We start from the raw sequence: 18,718 nt of genomic DNA, 5'->3' as shown, positions 1-18,718 counted from the left end.
CTTGTTTTTTTTTTTGGGGTTTTAAGAGAACTCAACATCAAGGACCTAAGTGCAAGAGACCTAAGAGCAACAGGGAAATAGGCCCTAATTCAATTTCTTTCTCCTGGTTCTCCTTGAATTTTGTTGGGTTTACTTAAATTATTTGAAAGCTGATCTTGGGTTTCTTGATAGGGTCTCCAGGTGTTTTGAGTTCCTGTTAGATTATATATATGTATAACTCGCAGTATTTTTTACTTTATTTGGCTCAATAATAAATTCTTTTAATGAAGTAGGGAATTCGTGGATTCCATGAAATTTGAATTATTATTGATACCATTGAATGATTTATGGCTTGTTTCAAAAACTATTAATTAAAGAAACTGTATTTCGCTTAAATTGGGTTCAATGGTTAATTTTACCAACCACGAAAGTGATCCTAACGGTAAATTAATGATTTATGTTAGAGATAGTGACCTAATGGCAAGTGTAATATTAACGGTGTTCTTAATTACATTTGACTATGCAATTAAGTTATCTAAGAGGAGATATTTCTATATTTTGTTTGTAATAGAGAAATGAAAAATTTTTAGCAATAATTAACACGTAAGGCACCTTTCTTCAAATATACTTTTGTTATATAAGTGTTAATTTTAAAATTATTTTGTAATTTGTTATAAATACTTACCAATCGTCCTATGCCAAATTCCCAAAACTTTTCCAACTTGTTGGATATTTTTTCCATCATTCCCTGCAACAAAAAAAAATTATTTATAACTGACGCCAGTATAGTAAACACAATGGACGAAAATAATTACCGTTAATAATTTACGATTTTCGTGGCACAACAATGAGGAAATTTCTTACAAAAATGACCGTTTTATGTTTATAACGGATTATAATTGTATATGTAATATTTCCCAAAATATATTATTTACAGTATTCAAATAGGGATAATAGAGTGACGGTAATACAAAACACGATATAAGTATACATACTTAAACATAATCTTTAACGTAATATACTGTTAAGTACTTACATTACAATTTTGTATTAAATTTACCTTTTAAACCGTAATAGCTTTTTAGATATGGACACCTTAATGGTATTCGCATAAATTTAATATACAGGGTGGCTATTATCTTCGTACCAATGTATGTCAGTGTAGGCGGCCGTTTTGGTTTGCCACGTCAAAACAGTGGGAGGGGCTTAGCCTTGACAAAACTGTCACGTGACAGTTTGTTAATTATTATATAATTTATCACGTGGGAGTAACGAATGAAGGGCGTTATTTAGTTTTATTTATTACAAGTGTTGTTTCAAGAGTAAATTGTTCTTGTTTTATCTTTAGGGTATAGAGAGTTTTTAATTTGAGGGTGGCCATTGGGATCTCAAAAACCGTTTTAGAGATTCAAGGTTAGTTAAAAAAAAATTCCAATTTTTTTTTTTGAAAATTCTAAATATATATTTTTAATTTCTCTTTACGTTATTCAAAGCTATAGAGGCTAAATAACACTTCATGGTGGCTACTTTTGTCTAACAAGAGGGTGACTGAAAATTGATGAGAAGTCGTTTTATCTTTTAGCAACCACAATCAACTCTTTTGTTTCTTAAGGACGCCATGTTAGATTAAAACAAATTTAAATTTCCTTTTCAATAAAGTTGATAATGGTTACTAAATGACGAAACGCCGTATCTTTCTTAATTTTTTATTTAGATCACCATCATGCAGGGCCAAAGAAGTCAAAATAATAAAACAAAAAAAAAATTTTTTTTGCTCCACGCTTTAGAAACACCTTCCGATAAAAGTTTTTGAATTTTTTAATCGGATATTTTTGGAAATAGTCGGATATTAAAAAAATTCCTAATGACACTGTAATATTTAATAATAAATAATTAAATAATAATAATAATAATAATAATAAATAATTTATAAATTTTTACGGTTTTCAAGATGCCAAAACCCACTTCGAACTTCTGACCTTACCACGGTATCTAATTTGGTCTAATTGTGGGAGGAGCTTACTGTTTTGATCAAACAGTCACGTGACCGTTCGCCTTTTTATACCCAGTCGATCACGTGACGTGCGTCAAACGTATTAGAGGTGGGGCTTCGCTTTCTTTACATGAGGGTAATTCAAAAAGTGTGAAGTAGTTTAAAAAATGTTTTTTTTTTTTTGGATTTTTTCAAATTGATTAGGTAATCATCAATAATGTTTAAAGCTGTTTGAAGGAAGGCGTTTATAATTTTTATTTTATTGTATTATTTTTCTTTATTTATATTTTCTGAGCCAGGAAAATATAGTTTTTATTACAACATTGGTGTGCCACGTCAAAACAGTGGGAGGGGCTTAGCTGTGACCGAACTCTCACATGACAATTTGTTAATTAATTTAGAATAGATCAAGTGACAGTCAAGAATAAAGACATGGTTTAATTTTATTTCAAAAAATAGTTTTCTAATTATGTATAAATTGTTCTTGATTTATACCTATACAGTGTACAGTAATTTTTGTGGCTACTTTTGTCTGACATAATGTTGACTGAAAATTGATGAGAAGTCGTTTTATCTTTTAGCAACCATCATCAACTCTTTTGTTTCTTAAGGAGGCCATGTAAGATTAAAACAAATTTAAATTTCAGAAGAAAGATCATTCTTCTGAGATGTAATGGATGTAGATTGAAGCGTTCCAATAGTTGCCGATGATCAAACCCTCTTACCGGATATATGCCATCCTGCCTGAAGGCCAAAAACTTAGCAATATACGCTGAACAGATTCAAGGAGACCAACATGATTCTGATAGAGCGGGTTCCATATAATGCAGCCAAACTCCAGTTTTGATCTCACAAAGCAACAGAAAAGCAGTCTTAATGTAGATTCCAAAGTAAAACTCTGAAAACTTCTAATTATTATGAACCCAAGCCTTTTCAGGGCTGACTTGACTATGTTGTTGAAGTGTGGAACGAATGTAAATTCAGAGTCAAAGGTGATACCAAGATCAGTAATTTACTCTAATCTACTCAAAATAGTATCATTAATTAAAATTTAAGGGTGTTTTTGATCTAGAGTAACTGACCACACTACATTTAGCCGAATTCAAGCCTAACCTGTTAACAGCGCACCATACCTCCAATGTATTTAAACAGTTCTGAAGAAAAACACAATTCTCCAAATCATATACATTTAAATAAAGTTTCAAATAATCGGCAAGCCAGCCTATGACAAGTGAGTGACTCAATCAAGTCATTTATAAAAAAACTAAACAGGAGCGGACCCAGGTTCAAGCCCTGTGGCACACCCGACGTTACGTTAAAAAGTTTCGATTTAAAGCCCTCATATTCAACATATTGAGATCTACCAATCAAGTAGGAATGAAATAAATTAAATAATCTCCCCGAAAAACCATACTGAGTTAATTTATGCAGCAAAATATAGTGATCTATCCGATCAAAGGCTTTTTGGAAGTCGGTATAAATAACATCGACTTGAGTATTAACATCAAGTGATTCACAGATGTGGCTAGACACACAGGATAAGTTAGTAACACAAGATCGCCCGCTAAAAAATCCATGCTGGTCTACAGAGATGAGTGCTTTTGCGTGACTAAATATCGACCGATTCAGGATAATTTCGAAAATTTTTGCGAAGTTACAGAGTAATGAGATTGGCCTGTAGTTCACGATTTGATCAGAGTCCCCAGCTTTTAAAATAGGTATTATTTTAGCAGTCTTCCAAATTTCAGGAATTTGTTCTGTTGACAGTATTAAGTTGAAAATGTAGGTCAGCGGATCAGCCAGGACACCAATGCAATCTTTAACCAAGAAGCTAGGTACACCGTCTACACCAGATGTTAACTTATTTTTGAGTTTTTTACTAGCCAAAATAATCTGGGAAGCATCAACGTTGGAAATGTCAAAGTGGGGCACATTATCAGACGTCGACGAATGGTAATGAAATTTGATTGTAAGAAGAAAGAACAGTGCAAAAGCATCAACTATGTCTTGTGGGTCTTTAATTACCACGTCATCGGGTAGCCTCATCATACCAGGAATCCTGGTGCCAGCCTTCTTAGAACCAATAAAATTCCAAAAGCTAGATGGGTCCAAAGAAATATTCCTTTCGGTGTTTGATATATACAACTTATATTCATTGCGTATTTGTAGTTTAATAAGGCGTCTAAGAGAATGGAATTTATTTTGAAAGAATGGAGAATTGTCCATTTTAAAATCCTTGAAAGCCTTTTCTTTCCTATAAATGTTCTTAATTAATTCTCGAGAATAATAATTTGGAAATCTTCTTTTACGTTGCTGCTTAAGAGGAATGTGTTCGGCAAATATGCCATTCAATATAACATATAGGGCTCCGCATGCTTATAATCTTCACCCGGTATCTAACCTAGCCTAATCGTGGGAGGAGCTTAGAGTTTTGATAAAACAGTCACGTGACCGTTCCCCTATTTATACCCAGTCGATCATGTGACGTGCATCAAACGTATTAGGGGTGTGACTTCGGTTTTGTTTTATATGAGGGTAATTCCAAAAGAGTGAAGTGCTTGGAAAAAATGGTTTTTCCTACATGTTTCTCAAATTGAAATTTTTTTTTTAAACAATTTTTAAAGCTGTTGTGAAGAAAGGCGTTTATCATTTTTGTTATTTTATATTATTTTTGTTTATTTATATTTTATAGGGAAGAAGAATAGTTTTTACTACAACATTGGTTTGCCACGTCAAAACAGTGAGAGAGGCTTAGCTTTGACTGAACTGTCACATGACCATTTGTTAAGTAATTTATAATTGATCATGTGATAGTCAGGAATAAAGGTGCGGCTTAATTTTATTTCAAAAGATAGTTTTGTAATAATTTATAAATTGTTTTTAATTTACTATGCGGGGTGTCCCGTATCGTTGTATTCGGGTTTTGTCGCAGCGTGCTGGATTTGATTCTGGGTCGGGTGGTCCTGGGGGTTGTGGTACCGTTTTCATTTGTTTCCGGGCTGCAGGGTGTTAGGGTTTTAATTAAATAATTGCCCTTTTTTTTCCTAAATGGGTATGCTCAAGAATCCTTAAACTTGTGCTTCTATTTTTGTGTCTTTGAGCTGCAGGGCGTTTCAAAATAAAAAACAATTATTAAAAAAAGAAATATACCATGTGATACATTAAAATTCTTACAATTTTATGTAGAATCCGAAAATGTAATTAAATACAACATTTCTATTTGGAATAGGAGGGACGTTGCTAGTTTTACATAGAAGCGGCAACTCTGCATGTTTAAAGACATTTTTATTAGGTGTCTCCTAATGACCATACAACGTCGCCAGATTTTTAATTTTTTTTAATATAAAGTTTTACAACAATCACAAATTGGTGATTGAGGCTTCGGCGCCCTGTAGCTTGGGGGCGGGTGGGGGTGGGGCTGCGGCTTTTGGGCTCGTTTGGCTTGGGGTTGGGTCCGGTGTGCTCTGGCGGAGTTTGGGTGCGGTGGTGCGGGACACCTTGTATATCTGTATATATTGTAGACTTTTAAGAATAGTTGTATAACAAACTAGTTTTTTTTCCCAACTTTTTTGAGGGCAGTACTGCATACAAGTTGTTAAATCAACTTAGGCATGACCCCTTTATTGTAAAACAGTATGTGTATATAATGTTTGAATAAATTGAGTTTAAGTTTGAGTTTTATTCAAATATATATGCAGCGTACAGTAATTATTATTTGCAAGCAGAATTAATACATATAAAAAGTTGTTTTTCAGTTTAAGGCAAATAAATTTAATAACTTCTGCCAGTATCTAACCCTCCACTATCTAACTATATGAGGAGCTTACAGTTTTGACAGAACAGTCACGTGACCCTTCCCCTATTTATACCCAGCTGATCACGTGACGTGCGTCAAACGTACTGGGGATTTGGCTTTGGTTTGTTTAATGTGGGGGTTATTCTAAAAGTTAAAAATGATTATGAAATGCCTGGAAAAAATTATACATAATTATCTTTTTTTTTTCTTATTTATTTAAGGACGGTAAATAGGTTTTATTTGGATTTGCATTTAAATTTTAATTTTTCAGATCAATATTATTATTTATACGTAATATTGGTTTGCACGTCAAACAGTAAGAGGGTGTCAGCCTTCAAAGAACTATCACATGACCATTTGTTGATAAATTTAAGCAAATTTATTACGAGACAGTAAAAAATTAAAGGTATTCATTAGTATTATTTCAAAAGTGATTTTTACTTATTTATAAATTCTTCCTGCTTTAAGTAAATATTATTTGTTTCCAGGTAATTGAAAACTGTTTCATAAAATAAAGTTAAGTTACAAATCACGTTTGTATCCTATAAGTTAAAGATTTGAAAAGTTCCCATTTCAAATTTGACAACTCCCATTAACAAAAAAAAGGTGTGTTACACACGTGTAACATAGGAAATTTCGTCTACTACCGAAGAAAACAAGGAAAATAAAACGCACTAGTGCGTAAAAACTTTATAAACCCTGGAAGTGTGTAAAGTGAGTGCTTCACGCACGCTAGTTGAAAAAGTCTTTTATAACACAAATAATTAGTTACTTGTTAACACAAATAAACCAAATAACTTCTAATCTTCCCCCGGTATCTAACCTAGTCTAAATGTGGTGAGTCACGTGACCCTTTGCCTATTTATACCAAGCGATCACGTGACGTGCATCAGACGTGTCGCTTTGGTTTGTTTAATACAAGGGCTATTCTTAAATTTCCAACAAATATTTATATTATTTTTTGTTTTAAATAATTAAACGAACATTTACTTTGATGAAAGGCAAATATTTTTTTGTTACATCATAAGTACTTACGCATGTAAATTATTCTGCATTTATGAAAAATTCTAATGTTTAATAAATATTTTTTTTTTTAAATTGCATCAGCTTGCAGGACAGGCGATAATGTTAATAATATATAAAAACATTAAACTAATTTGAATGCACCTTTTTTTATGGCATACATTTATTTTTGTATCTTTTTTTAAATAAAACTTTAAGCGTTGTTAATGAGCATTTTGCACCTACACACTCACCTTATTAAAAATTAAAATCTTATTTATTTTTTTTTCGGTTCTTTGTTATTTTTAATCTCGATCACGTTCGAGGTCCTTTTAGTCGTCTAAACCACAATATTCAGTTAGCAAATTAATTTTTTGCATGCAACTTTAATAATAAAAGTCTCTGGGACATATTGATATTCTAATTACATTCTTTTTAAAACCTAATTTACATGGTACGTAATTACGTATATAATGAACGACATATATAAATAGTATTACTATTATACTAAATAGTATTATTTTTTGACAAAAAAAACTACAGTTGTAACATCGTGGTGACAAACCTTTTATATATATATAACAGTTTTTTTAAATGCGGAATTTCTAATTAGCCATATAGATTAAACCCATTTAGATATGAGCGTATATATTAAAATAATTATTTTAAATAATCTCGTTATAAAGACATCCCAGGGACGTTCTAATGATATGCGACTATCCCTTAAATAATGAGTCATTGATTATATTATTCCTAAGGCAACATTTTTAAATTTAAATAAATATAATATAAAGTGTAAATAATTTAAAATCATGTTTAAATATCATTAATCTTACAATTTTCATATTATATAAAATGTCATTCCCTGTCTTATCTTGATTGAAATATTCCTGTAATATACTTATAAGAAAATGGTGACATATCCTAGAAGAGTCCCTTTTAAGGTTTTTGAACAAATGACTTTATTGACTATGATATTCCTGGAAGGCTTTGGGAAGTTATTAATAAAATAATAATTCTCGACTGTAGTGGATAAAACTACGTAAAAAAAAATTAAATTTCAAGACGATCCAGTATGTGATGTACATACAATGTACCATTTTTTGTGACATAAACATAAATATTCTCAGAATAACCCCTAATATCCTTCGGATTTTGTTATTTAGAGATCGAGAACAATGAAAATATGCATATAACATATATAGTTTTTTTATTTAAATGAATTAAGAACGTAAAAATTATTGATGCTTTATCATTTCTTTCTCACTTTATCAAATAAACATTAACGCAATTTATGTGTGCGAAAAGTAGATGAATAATCCCAATAATATTAATATTGCCAGAATATGTTATTTCAATATTCCAGAAATGTTTTAATATTCTCGTTATATACGCCATTACTATGCTTCATTAAATGGGCATGAGAAATTGATCCAAATGCCTATATTTTAAGGCTGTTGGCGTCATCACTGGTGCCTTTATAGGCACTTAAAAGAATAGAGTTCTCCAATTATTTAGTGTCTACGTAATTTCCAAATCCTGGAATTTGTTGACAGTTGAAAAATCAAAGTTTCCCTACTTTTAATTTCTAGGCAAAGAAAAGTAGTTTCGTATTTTTTTAATTTTTATTTAACTAATGAAAGAAGATCTTAATTTTTTTATAAATTTTAGTTCAAAATTTTCTTTTTTTTAGGCTGTTGAAATCAAGTTTTCAAATTAATAAAAATTTTTAACTGGTGAATTTCTAGCTTCTCAAAAAGTAAAAGTTAAAAAGGAAAAGTTTTCTTAATTTTAATTTTTATACAGCGGAAAAGTGAGTAGTTTAAGTAGATTTTTAATTTGCCTTATCAAATTAGTGAGAGATCAAGATCGTTTTCCTTTCAGGCTGTTGAATTCATCCAAGCTTTCTCCAAGACAGTTGAAATAACAAGGTTTTCCTATTTTTGAATTTCTAGACAGTTGAAAAGTAAAATTTCCCAATTATTCAATTTCCAATTAAAAAGTCAAATTAGATTTTTAATTTTCCTTATTAAATTTGTTACAAGAAAGTCCTCCTTCAAGGCAGTTGAAAAAGAACGTTTATACTAATTCTTAAATTTCTAGACAGTTGAAAAGTAGGTTTTCCTAATTAATGAGTTTCTAATTAAATACTTTAAGTCGATTTTTAATTTTCCTTACTTAATTTGTCCAAGATATTCGTCTTTCTAGGGGGTTGAACTCATTTAAGGTTTCTCCAAGGCAGTTGGAAAAATAAAGGTATCCTATTCTTGAATTTTTAGACAAAAAAAAAGTTGTAAAGTTTCCCAAATATTCAATTTCTAATTAAGTAGTTAAGGTAGAATTCTGACTTTCCTTAGTAAATTGGTTACAGTCAAGGTATTTATTCTTGCTTCCAGGCTGTTGAAATCAACTAAGATTTCTTTACCGCAATTTCAAAGTCTCCTTACTCTTGAATTTCTAAACAGTTAAAAAGTAAAGTTTCCCAAGTATTGAATTTCTAATTAAGTAGTTGAAGTAGATTATTAATTTTCCTTTGTAAATGTGTTACAGTCTAATATATTCTTCCTTCGAGGCTGTTAAAATCATTTAAGGTTTCTCCAAAGGAGTTGAAAATACTAAGTTTTTTTATTCTTGAATTTATAGATCATTAAAAAGTAAAGTTTTTCAAATTTTGAATTTCTAATTGAGCAGTTCAAGTAGATTTGTAATTTTCCTTCGTAAATGTGTTACAGTCCAACGTATTTTTCTATCCAGGCTGGTAAAATCATCTAAGGTTTCTCCAAAGCAGTTAGAAATACACAGTTTCTTTATTTTTAAATTTCTAAGCAATTGAGAAGTATTGAAAGTTTCCCAATTATCAAATTTCTAATAAAGCTGTTGCGGTAGATTTTTAATTTTTCTTAATAAATTGGTGACACACCAATATATTCTTTTGTTCAGGTTGTTGAAATCATTCAAGGCTTCTCCTAAGTAACTAAAAAGACAAAGTTTCCTTATCCTTAAATTCGTAGAGAGTTGAAAAAAAAGTTTCACAATTAATGAATTTCTAAGTAGTTGAAGTAGGTTTTCCATTTTCCTTATTAAATTTATGACATCTCAATATTTTCTTAGTTTCAGGATGTTGAAATCATCTCAGGTTTCTCTAAGGCAGTTGAAAAGATAAAGTTCCTTATTCTTAACTATTTAGATAGTTGAAAAGTAAAGTTTTCCAAATATTGAATTTCTTAAGTAGTTAAAGTAGATTTGTAATTTTCCTTTGTAAATGTGTAACACAGTTTAAGGTATTCTTCAATTTTAGGCTATTGAAATCATTTAAGGTTTCTCTAAAGCAGTTAAAAATATAAAATTTCTTTATTTTTGAATTTCTAATTGAGTATTAAATGAGAAGTATTAAAAATTTCCTAATTACTGAATTTCTAATTAAATAGTTGAAGTAGATTTGAAAGTTTCCTTAGTAAATTTGTTACAGTCTAAGATATTCTTGCTACCAGGCTGTTAAAATCATCTAAGGTTTCTTCAAGGCAGTTAAAAAGACAAAGTTTTAGTATGCTGGAATTTCTAGACAGTTAAAAAGTATCAAATATTCAATTTCTAATTGAACAGTTGTATTAGATTTGTTATTTTCCTTTGTGAATGAGTTACAGTCCAACGTATTTTTCTATCCAGGCTGTTTAAATCATCTAAGGTTTCTTCAAAGCAGTTAAAAATACAAAGTTTCTTTATTTTTGAATTTCTAGATAGTTGAAAAGTAACATTTTCCAATTAATGAATTTCTAATAAAGCAGTTGCAGTAGAATTTTAAATTTTCTTAATAAATTGGTTACACTTCAATATATTCTTCTGTTTAGGTTATTGAAATCATTCAAGGCTTCTCCTAAGTAACTAAAAAGACAAAGTTTCCTTATCCTTGAATTCGTAGAGAGTTGAAAAAAAAAGTTTCACAATTAATGAATTTCTAAGTAGTTAAAGCGGATTTTTAATTTTCTTTATTAAATTAATAACATCTCAATATTTTCTTATTTTCAGGATATTGAAATCATTTAAGGTTTCTCTAAAGCAGTTGAAAAGACAAAGTTCCCTTTTCTTGACTATTTAGATAGTTGGAAAGTACAGTTTCCCAATTATTCAATTTATAATTAAGTAGCTAAAGTAGATTTGTAATTTTCCTTTATAAATGTGTTACAGTCTAAGATATTATTCCTCCTAGTTTTCTCAAGGTACTTAGTTAAAAAGATAAAGTTTCCATATTCTCAAATTTCAAGACAATTGAAAAGAAAAGATTCACAAATATTGAATTTCTTATTAAATAGTGGAAGTAGATATTGTTAATTTTTTTTAGTATAATAGTTACAGTCCAAGATATTCTTCCTTCCAGACTATTGCAATCATCTAAGACTCCTACAAAATAGTTGGAAAATAAAGTTTCCCATTTACTGAATTAATTACGCAGTTGAAATAAATTTTTAATTTTTCTTAGTAAACTTAATACGGTCCAAGATATTTTTTCTTTCAAGCTGTTGAAATCATCTTAGGTTTTTTATAGGCATTTGAAATGACAAAGTTTCTTTACTTTTAAATTTTTAGATAATTGAAAAATGTCATTTCCCAATTCTTGAATCTATATATACAGGGTGTCCTAAAATTAGTGGACGAAACGCGAACCCTGTATTTTTTGGTCAAAAATAACCTCAATTGTTTCTATAAACATATATCGGCAAACGCCCCCCAAGGGAGCTACGCCCCTTTTAAAGGGGGCACCTGAAGATGGTTTTTTCCACTTATTTTCGAAACGGGTATATATAAAAATTTTAAATTTTGGTATTCTCCCAATTTTGATATGCAGAATTTAGTTGTCATTTCATAATTTTCATTATTTAGTCAGGTGCGTATCATTTAGGGGGTGAGCCTAAAAAAATACCTAAAAAAAATTGTGTGCAAAGTTTTTGTTTTTTTTTACTTTAAATTTTAAAAAACTGAACCTTTTTACGTAAAAAAGTATCTCTTGGTCAAAAGCTCTACGAGTTACCATTTTCGAGAAAAACGCACTTAAAAATAATGCTGCATAGTATTATTTTCACTACCAATTTTTATGAAAACTTAGTAGCAGGCTTTGGAAAAAATTGACACACTGCATAATGACATTAAAATTTGTTGTAATTGATTAGTTGTCATTTTGCATTCAAATTGTTAATATCTTTTTAACTATGGAAGACTTTTCGACCCGTGAAAAAGTAGATATTCATTTTATGTATGGGTTTTGCAATGGAAACGCACATGCCGCTGCACGAGAGTATCGGCGGAGATTTCCTGCAAGAAGGCTTCCACATTGGAAAGTTTTTGTTAGAATTCATAGAAATTTACTTGAATATGGATCCTTCGAACGTGCTCGAGGGCAAGGAAGACCAATTGCAAATGATGGTTATGGGGAAGTACTGAATTTAATTGAAGAAAACCCTCAAATATCATTGAGAACCTTAGAAGAGATTACCAATATCCCAAAGTCAAATGTAAGTAAAATTAAATATAATAAATGAATAATTAAGTACCTAATTTGTTATCCAAAAAATTAAATTTAAAGTACTTATAACTGAAAATTGAAATTGGTATAAATAGTGTTGTTATTAATTATTATCGTCGGATCGCATAAAATTCGTTTCAAAATACTCTAATTACTATTATTATTATTATTTACTTTATTTACTTGGATAAGTCTTATCACAAACATCAAACACCCCAAAACAAATCCTTTTGACGACTAACTGGAATGTTTAGTAGCTTACTAAGGTTTAGGCTTATTTCCTATGCAATTTAAAATATTTAAAAATAATTTCAGATTAGAAGAATGACTAAGATGTTAGGATACCAACCTTTCCATTATAAAAGGGTTCAGGAGTGAAAAGAATTTTGCAGCTCGAGTAGGCTTTCGTCATTGGATTTTAAATCACCCAAATCTTCGTCAAAAAATTTTGTGATCAGATGAGGCAACTTTTTCTAGGAGTAAGGGCTTTAACAGGCGTAATACTCATTTTTGGAGCATCGAGAATCCGAGAGTAGTTCGACGAACTAACTTTCAGCATAGATTTTCCTTTAACGTATGGGCGGGTTTGATGGGAGATAAATTGATAGGCCCAATTATTTGACCACACAGGTTAACTGGTCGTCATTATTTAAATTTTCTTTAAAACAATCTCAGAGATTTACTGGACGATGTTCCCATAGAAACTCGGCTGGAAATGATTTTTCAGCACGATGGGGCACCAGCTCACTACAGCCGACAGGTGAGAAACTGGCTGGTCAATAATTTTACAGGCAGATGGATAGGCCGAGGTGGTCCAATAAACTGGCCTGTACGATCGCCTGACCTTAATCCTCTGGATTATTATCTTTGGGATAATAAGTGCAATATTATTTATGCCACCGAAATTGATACTCCAAAAGAGCTTCAGAGGCGAATTCTCGCAGCTGCAGGCCAAATAAGAGAAAACCGATTTGAAATTCTTAGATCGACCCAAAACATTCAAAAAAGATCCAGGTTATACATTCAGGAAAACGGAAACTTATTTGAACATTTGCCTCAAATAAATAAGTATTTTTATCTGTTTGCAATTTACTTTTGAAGCGTGCTATTGAGTTTTAATAAAAATTGTTATTAATAATACTATGCAGTGTTATTTTTAAATGCATTTTTCTCGAAAATGGTAACTCGTAGAGTTATTGACCAAGAGGTACTTTTTTACGTAAAAAGCTTTACATTTTTAAAATTTAAAGAAAAAAAAAAACAAAAACTTTGCAAACAATTTTTTTTTTAAGTATTTTTTTAGGCTCACCTCCTAAATGATACGCACCTGACTAAATAATGAAAATTATGAAATGAGAACTAAATTCAGCATATCAAAATTGGGAGAATACCAAAATTTAAAATTTTTATATTTACCCGTTTCGAAAATAAGTGGAAAAAAAAACATCTTCAGGTGCCCCCTTTAAAAGGGGCGTAGCTCCCTTGGGGGCCGTTTGCCGATATATGTTTATAGAAAAAAGTGAGGTTATTTTTGACCAAAGGATACAGGGTTCGCGTTTCGTCTACTAATTTTGGGACACCCTGTATATAAATCGATCATAATCTTCAAGGGAATTTGATGATAAAACTGAGGCATAGTGTCTTATTAAACATTATTTCCATCATCCACATTAAGGAATCAAATTCTTATTAAATTTATAATTGAAAATAATATAAATTTATAATTGAAATATAACACTTATTGATGATTTTTCTCTCTAGGCTATTGAAATTATCTAATGATTATTTTCGCAGTTAAAGAAAAGTTTTTAAATTGTTCCCAAAGTTTCCCAATTTTTTGCAACGGTACTTAACCAATTTGTAATCTTTCTTCCAAGCTGTTAAAATCATCGGTTGTTTTTTCTAGACAGTTTAAAAAAGCAAAGCAAGTTTCCCAATTTTTGAAACTGTTTGTAAGAAAATTGTAGGCCATTTTTTTTAAATGAAGGTTGAGACAGAGATCGACAAGTTTCCTTCTTGCAGGCTGTTAAAATAATCTGTTATTTCTTACAGGCAATTGTAAAAGCAAAGTTCCTAAGTTCTTCAATTTCTAGGTAGTTGAAAAACCAAAGTTTTTGTCATTTTTAATTTTTGGGGATTTGAGATTTGAGAGAAGTTAAGTTTTTCAAATTTTAAATCTATACGTAAACAGCTTAAATTAAATTTTTGACCACTCATTTATTAGAAGGTTTCTTTTTTCCTGCCTGTTTCAAATTCAAAAAAAGTTTTCAAATTCTTTAATTTCAAGCCAATCGAAAGGTAAAGTTTTCCAATTTTTGAATGTCAGTAACAGCCCACTGTATGTATATAGAAATCACATTTGGTTCAGTTAAAAAAAAAAGTTACCCAATAATTTAGTTCAGGGGCGGATCCAGAAGAAAACATTCGAGGGAATAAATAAACTCCATCTCAGCTGATTAATAGGTATGAGGGTAAATATGGAAAAAGCGCTAACTTCAAATAATACATTTTTCTTGGCGCTGCTTGATTTGACAGAAAATTTTTGAAATCGCTCTTAGTACTTTCTTGCATAAGATCACTCAAAAGTTTTTTTTTCATCTCATATTAAAACACATATTACGCATTGTCCCTATATTTACCTACATGAATGTACGCACACTGCAAGTGATGTACATACTTCCGGGACACCCAGAATTACGTCACGATATTTTACCAGCACCTGTATCTAAAAATAAGATACAAACAGCACATAGAGTAATGTCAAAAAGTACCTCGTTTTTAATTTACAGGGTGGTTTATGGAACATATTGAAGACGCTTTTTTATTAATATATTGAAAATGTCTGGTCTAATTATTTGAAATCATACAGCAGGTAAAATATTACGATGTAACTTCGCTATACAAATTTGCTTAATTTTTTTTCTTGGCATCGGGTCAATACAATCTGTTGCTTTCGTATTTATTTATACCGGCGGCACGAAAACACTTTTTTGACCTGTTGCCAGATAAACACTTTCGTTTTCACCCAAACAAATAAATAATTAAAAATATCTCACCTGTAAAGTCCAAAAAAGAAAAAACCGAGGCCACGGACACCAAAAAGTCCCCAAAGAAAAAAACGCAACGGCACTCAAAAAGAAGAAACTATTACTATTTATGGTATTATTATTATTATTAATATACCAATAAACCGCTCAGTAATATTAATAATTAGACTATATATAATAAGGTGGTTATTTATGTATAAAGTTTATTTTTGGTCGTAGGCACGACGGTAGATCGCGAACTGTTAAGAAAAGTGCGCCACTCGCCGGTTTTTGTAATCCCGCCAAAAAGCGAAAAGCGGTAGCAGGAAACTGAATGATTGTTACCGTTGACTATACGGTGGTACCCCCCCATTAAGTACCGAATCTCTTGAGAAAGGTTAAGTGGCAATACACTTAATTCTTGATAACGTTTCGTGTGAATGTGCGCTATTATCTTATTTATTTGTTTATAGATGTAAGTGTTTGTGTGTCACTATTACGGGTCATTACTGTGGCAGGACCAGCAAATAAAAAAAATATATCATTCACCATAGATTATTTATTTATTTAATTTTTAGTATAGAATTTCGATTACAAATTGTTTATTTTTATACTAAACTGATTCATTACACACTAAACACAATAAATTAAGACTACTAAGGATATTTGTTAACAATGTTTTCGATTCAAAAGTCGCGCCAATATTCAGACTTGAACTGGCCTCCTAGCGGAGAGGGCTCCTTATCTATTAGGTAGATCACTCTTCCGGAACATTCGCCAACTTTCTATGAGATGTCGCTAGGTGTGCCCGCCGCGCGCTTTATCCTTGTCGCACCTTCTTTTAATCTGTATCATCACAGACATTAAAGCGGCGTTGCCAACACTACGGATTTATCCGTAGATTAACGGAATTTCATTGTGATACTCGGATTTTACAATAAACACCTTAATGCTACGGATTTATCTACAACTAACTGAAAAACAAAATTAATTATTAAAAATTTAATGTCAACATCGAATTTCGCCAATCGCGCAAATCTTCCGTTCTTTCACCGCATATGTTCTCCCTTCGAAATGAAATATTTTGTTGCGATTCGAAATTTCGAATATATATATATTTCTAAATATTGCCAAGTTTAATAGCATGCAACGGAAAGCAAATATATATTACACAAATTTAGAAAATGATCTGGCTAAAGAAATATGGGAAGAAGTGTTTACAAACAACAATATAGAAGAGTCATATACCTGTTTTAAAAATAAAATTTTATATTCTCTAAGGAAACACACGTATATTATAACACTAAATAGCAAAACAAGAAAACGTCAGCCTTGGGTAACCCAGGGTATTATTAATTCTATAAAACAGAGAGATAGCATGAAAAAATCTTTAAACATAAACCATAATTTTGCCGATGAAATAAAATATAAAAAATTTAGGAATAATTTAACTAAGGTAATGAAATTGGCAAAAAATAATTATTATAAGCTAAAAATAGATGAATCCAAAAATGACTACAAAAAAAACATGGAAATTTATTAATGAGATTACCAACCATCAAAAAAAAGCGCCTCAAAATAATTTTAAAATAAAAGTAAATAATGACATAATAACAGATGAAGTAACAATTAGTAATACCTTTAATGAGTTTTTTACAAATGTAAGTTCAAAAATTCAAAAAAATATCAATAAGAATTCATCGAGTTTTAAAGAAAAAATTAAAATTAATCCTAACTCCATGTTTCTTTTTCCAGTTAATACAAATGAATTTATAATGCACATTAAAACATTAAAAAATAACTCAGCACCAGGGGAAGATAAAATTTCAACAAATTTAATTAAAAAAATACATGTTCATATTTTAAAACCTTTAGTTTACTTAATAAATTTGTCATTTTCAACGTTTAACTTCCCCTCTGATTGAAAAGTCTCTCTGGTATCTCCTATATATAAATCAGATAATCGTGATGAAACTACTAATTATAGACCCATTTCTTTCATAAATAACTTTGCTAAGATATTTGAAAAATGTTTAAAGTCTAGAATAATGAATTTCCTGGAAAAGAATAATCTTTTATATGAAAAGCAAGCTATGGTTTTCGAGATAAAAAAAAAACGGAGAAAGCCGTATTTGACTTAGTTAATAATATTAACATTAATCTGCAAAACAGAAAAAAAAGTTAAGCAGTTTTTATGGATCTTTCGAAAGCCTTCGATACCGTTTCACATGAAATTCTCTTTAACCGTTTAGAAAAAATTGGTATTCGAAACGGGCCTCTTAACTTATTAAAAAATTATTTATCAGATAAAGTTCAGAAAAAGTTCCACAAGGGACAGTGCTGGGACCAGTACTCTTCCTTGTGTATATTAGGAAGTTTAAGATAAGATAGTTAAGATAGTATAGGAAGCTTATTGGACGACTGAGAAGTTATTTCGTACGCAGATGATACTGCATTATTGTTTTCTGATAATTCTTGGTAGAGAGTCTTTAAAAAAGCCGAAATTGGCCTTAGTAAAATGTATGAGTGGCTCAACAATAGTCTTTTAAGTTTAAACTTTAATAAAACTTATTATATGAGTTTTTCCGCAACGTCAGTAGATCAACCACCGCCCACAGAGATTGTTATTCAAAATAATGACTGCTTATCGCATAATGATGCATGTAATTGTATCAAAATAAAAAAAGTTGAAAAAATCAAATATCTGGGGGTTATACTGGATCAGTATCTTAAATGGGAGGAACATATTGCATTCGTTAATAAAAAAAATAGGAATATTTTCTATAAATTGTATCAGGTACTTGAAATCCTAAATGTAAAAATGTTAAAAACTTTATATAACGCACTAATGGAATCCAATTTAAGGTACTATATTATTATATGGGGTTGCGCGTATAACATTACTATAAAGAAGTTGTTAATCACTCAGAATTCTGCACTAAAAATAATATTTAAAAGACCATATAGATTTTCAACTGGTGAACTATATAATAATCTAAATTTACTAAGTGTCAGAAATATTTATATGCATTCCACTTTAAACTATGTCCATACTACATTATCACCAATTAATAGTGATTCTATCAACTATCTCACAAGAGCAACAAAAGAGATAAATATGTTTATTCCATTTAAACGTACAAATGTGACCCAAAGATTTGTAACCTATTATGGACCAGTTCTTTTTAACACACTGCCTGCTGAATTGAAAAAATATTATAATTATCCAAAAATTTTCAAAGCCAAAACCAAACAATTTTTATTGAAAAATCAAACATTTTTTGAAACGTTGTTCTGAGTGTGTGGATATTGGGTTATTTTAGTGCATATTAGTCGTAATTTTTACTACCTTTTTGTTCTCTCGCCTGTTTTCCGCCTGCATAGCGGCCGGGCTGTTGCCGTTC

The 18,718-nt window shown here is 30.5% G+C and overlaps 1 protein-coding gene across 2 annotated transcripts in view; it reads right to left on the bottom strand.

Annotated features, from left to right (window-relative positions):
* Positions 1–15,649, bottom strand: part of LOC126750185 (facilitated trehalose transporter Tret1-like) — an 83,373-nt gene extending 67,724 nt beyond the window's left edge. The window contains exons 1-2 of one of the 2 annotated variants that reach the window (XM_050459717.1): positions 15,345–15,649; positions 665–727 (exon numbers count right to left, since the gene is read on the bottom strand). In XM_050459717.1, the coding sequence (XP_050315674.1) occupies positions 665–724 (60 nt within the window). In that variant the 5' untranslated portion in view covers positions 725–727; positions 15,345–15,649. Of the gene's footprint in view, positions 1–664; positions 728–794; positions 917–15,344 lie in introns of those variants that run through there. The other variant, XM_050459718.1, reaches the window with a different exon arrangement.
* Between the last annotated feature and the right edge of the window lie 3,069 nt (positions 15,650–18,718).

Source organism: Anthonomus grandis, chromosome 2 (genome assembly GCF_022605725.1).
Source record: "Anthonomus grandis grandis chromosome 2, icAntGran1.3, whole genome shotgun sequence".
Classification (NCBI taxonomy): domain Eukaryota; kingdom Metazoa; phylum Arthropoda; class Insecta; order Coleoptera; family Curculionidae; genus Anthonomus; species Anthonomus grandis.
The sequence above is the reverse complement of the archived record's forward strand: the minus strand, read 5'-3'. Positions and strand labels throughout refer to the sequence as shown.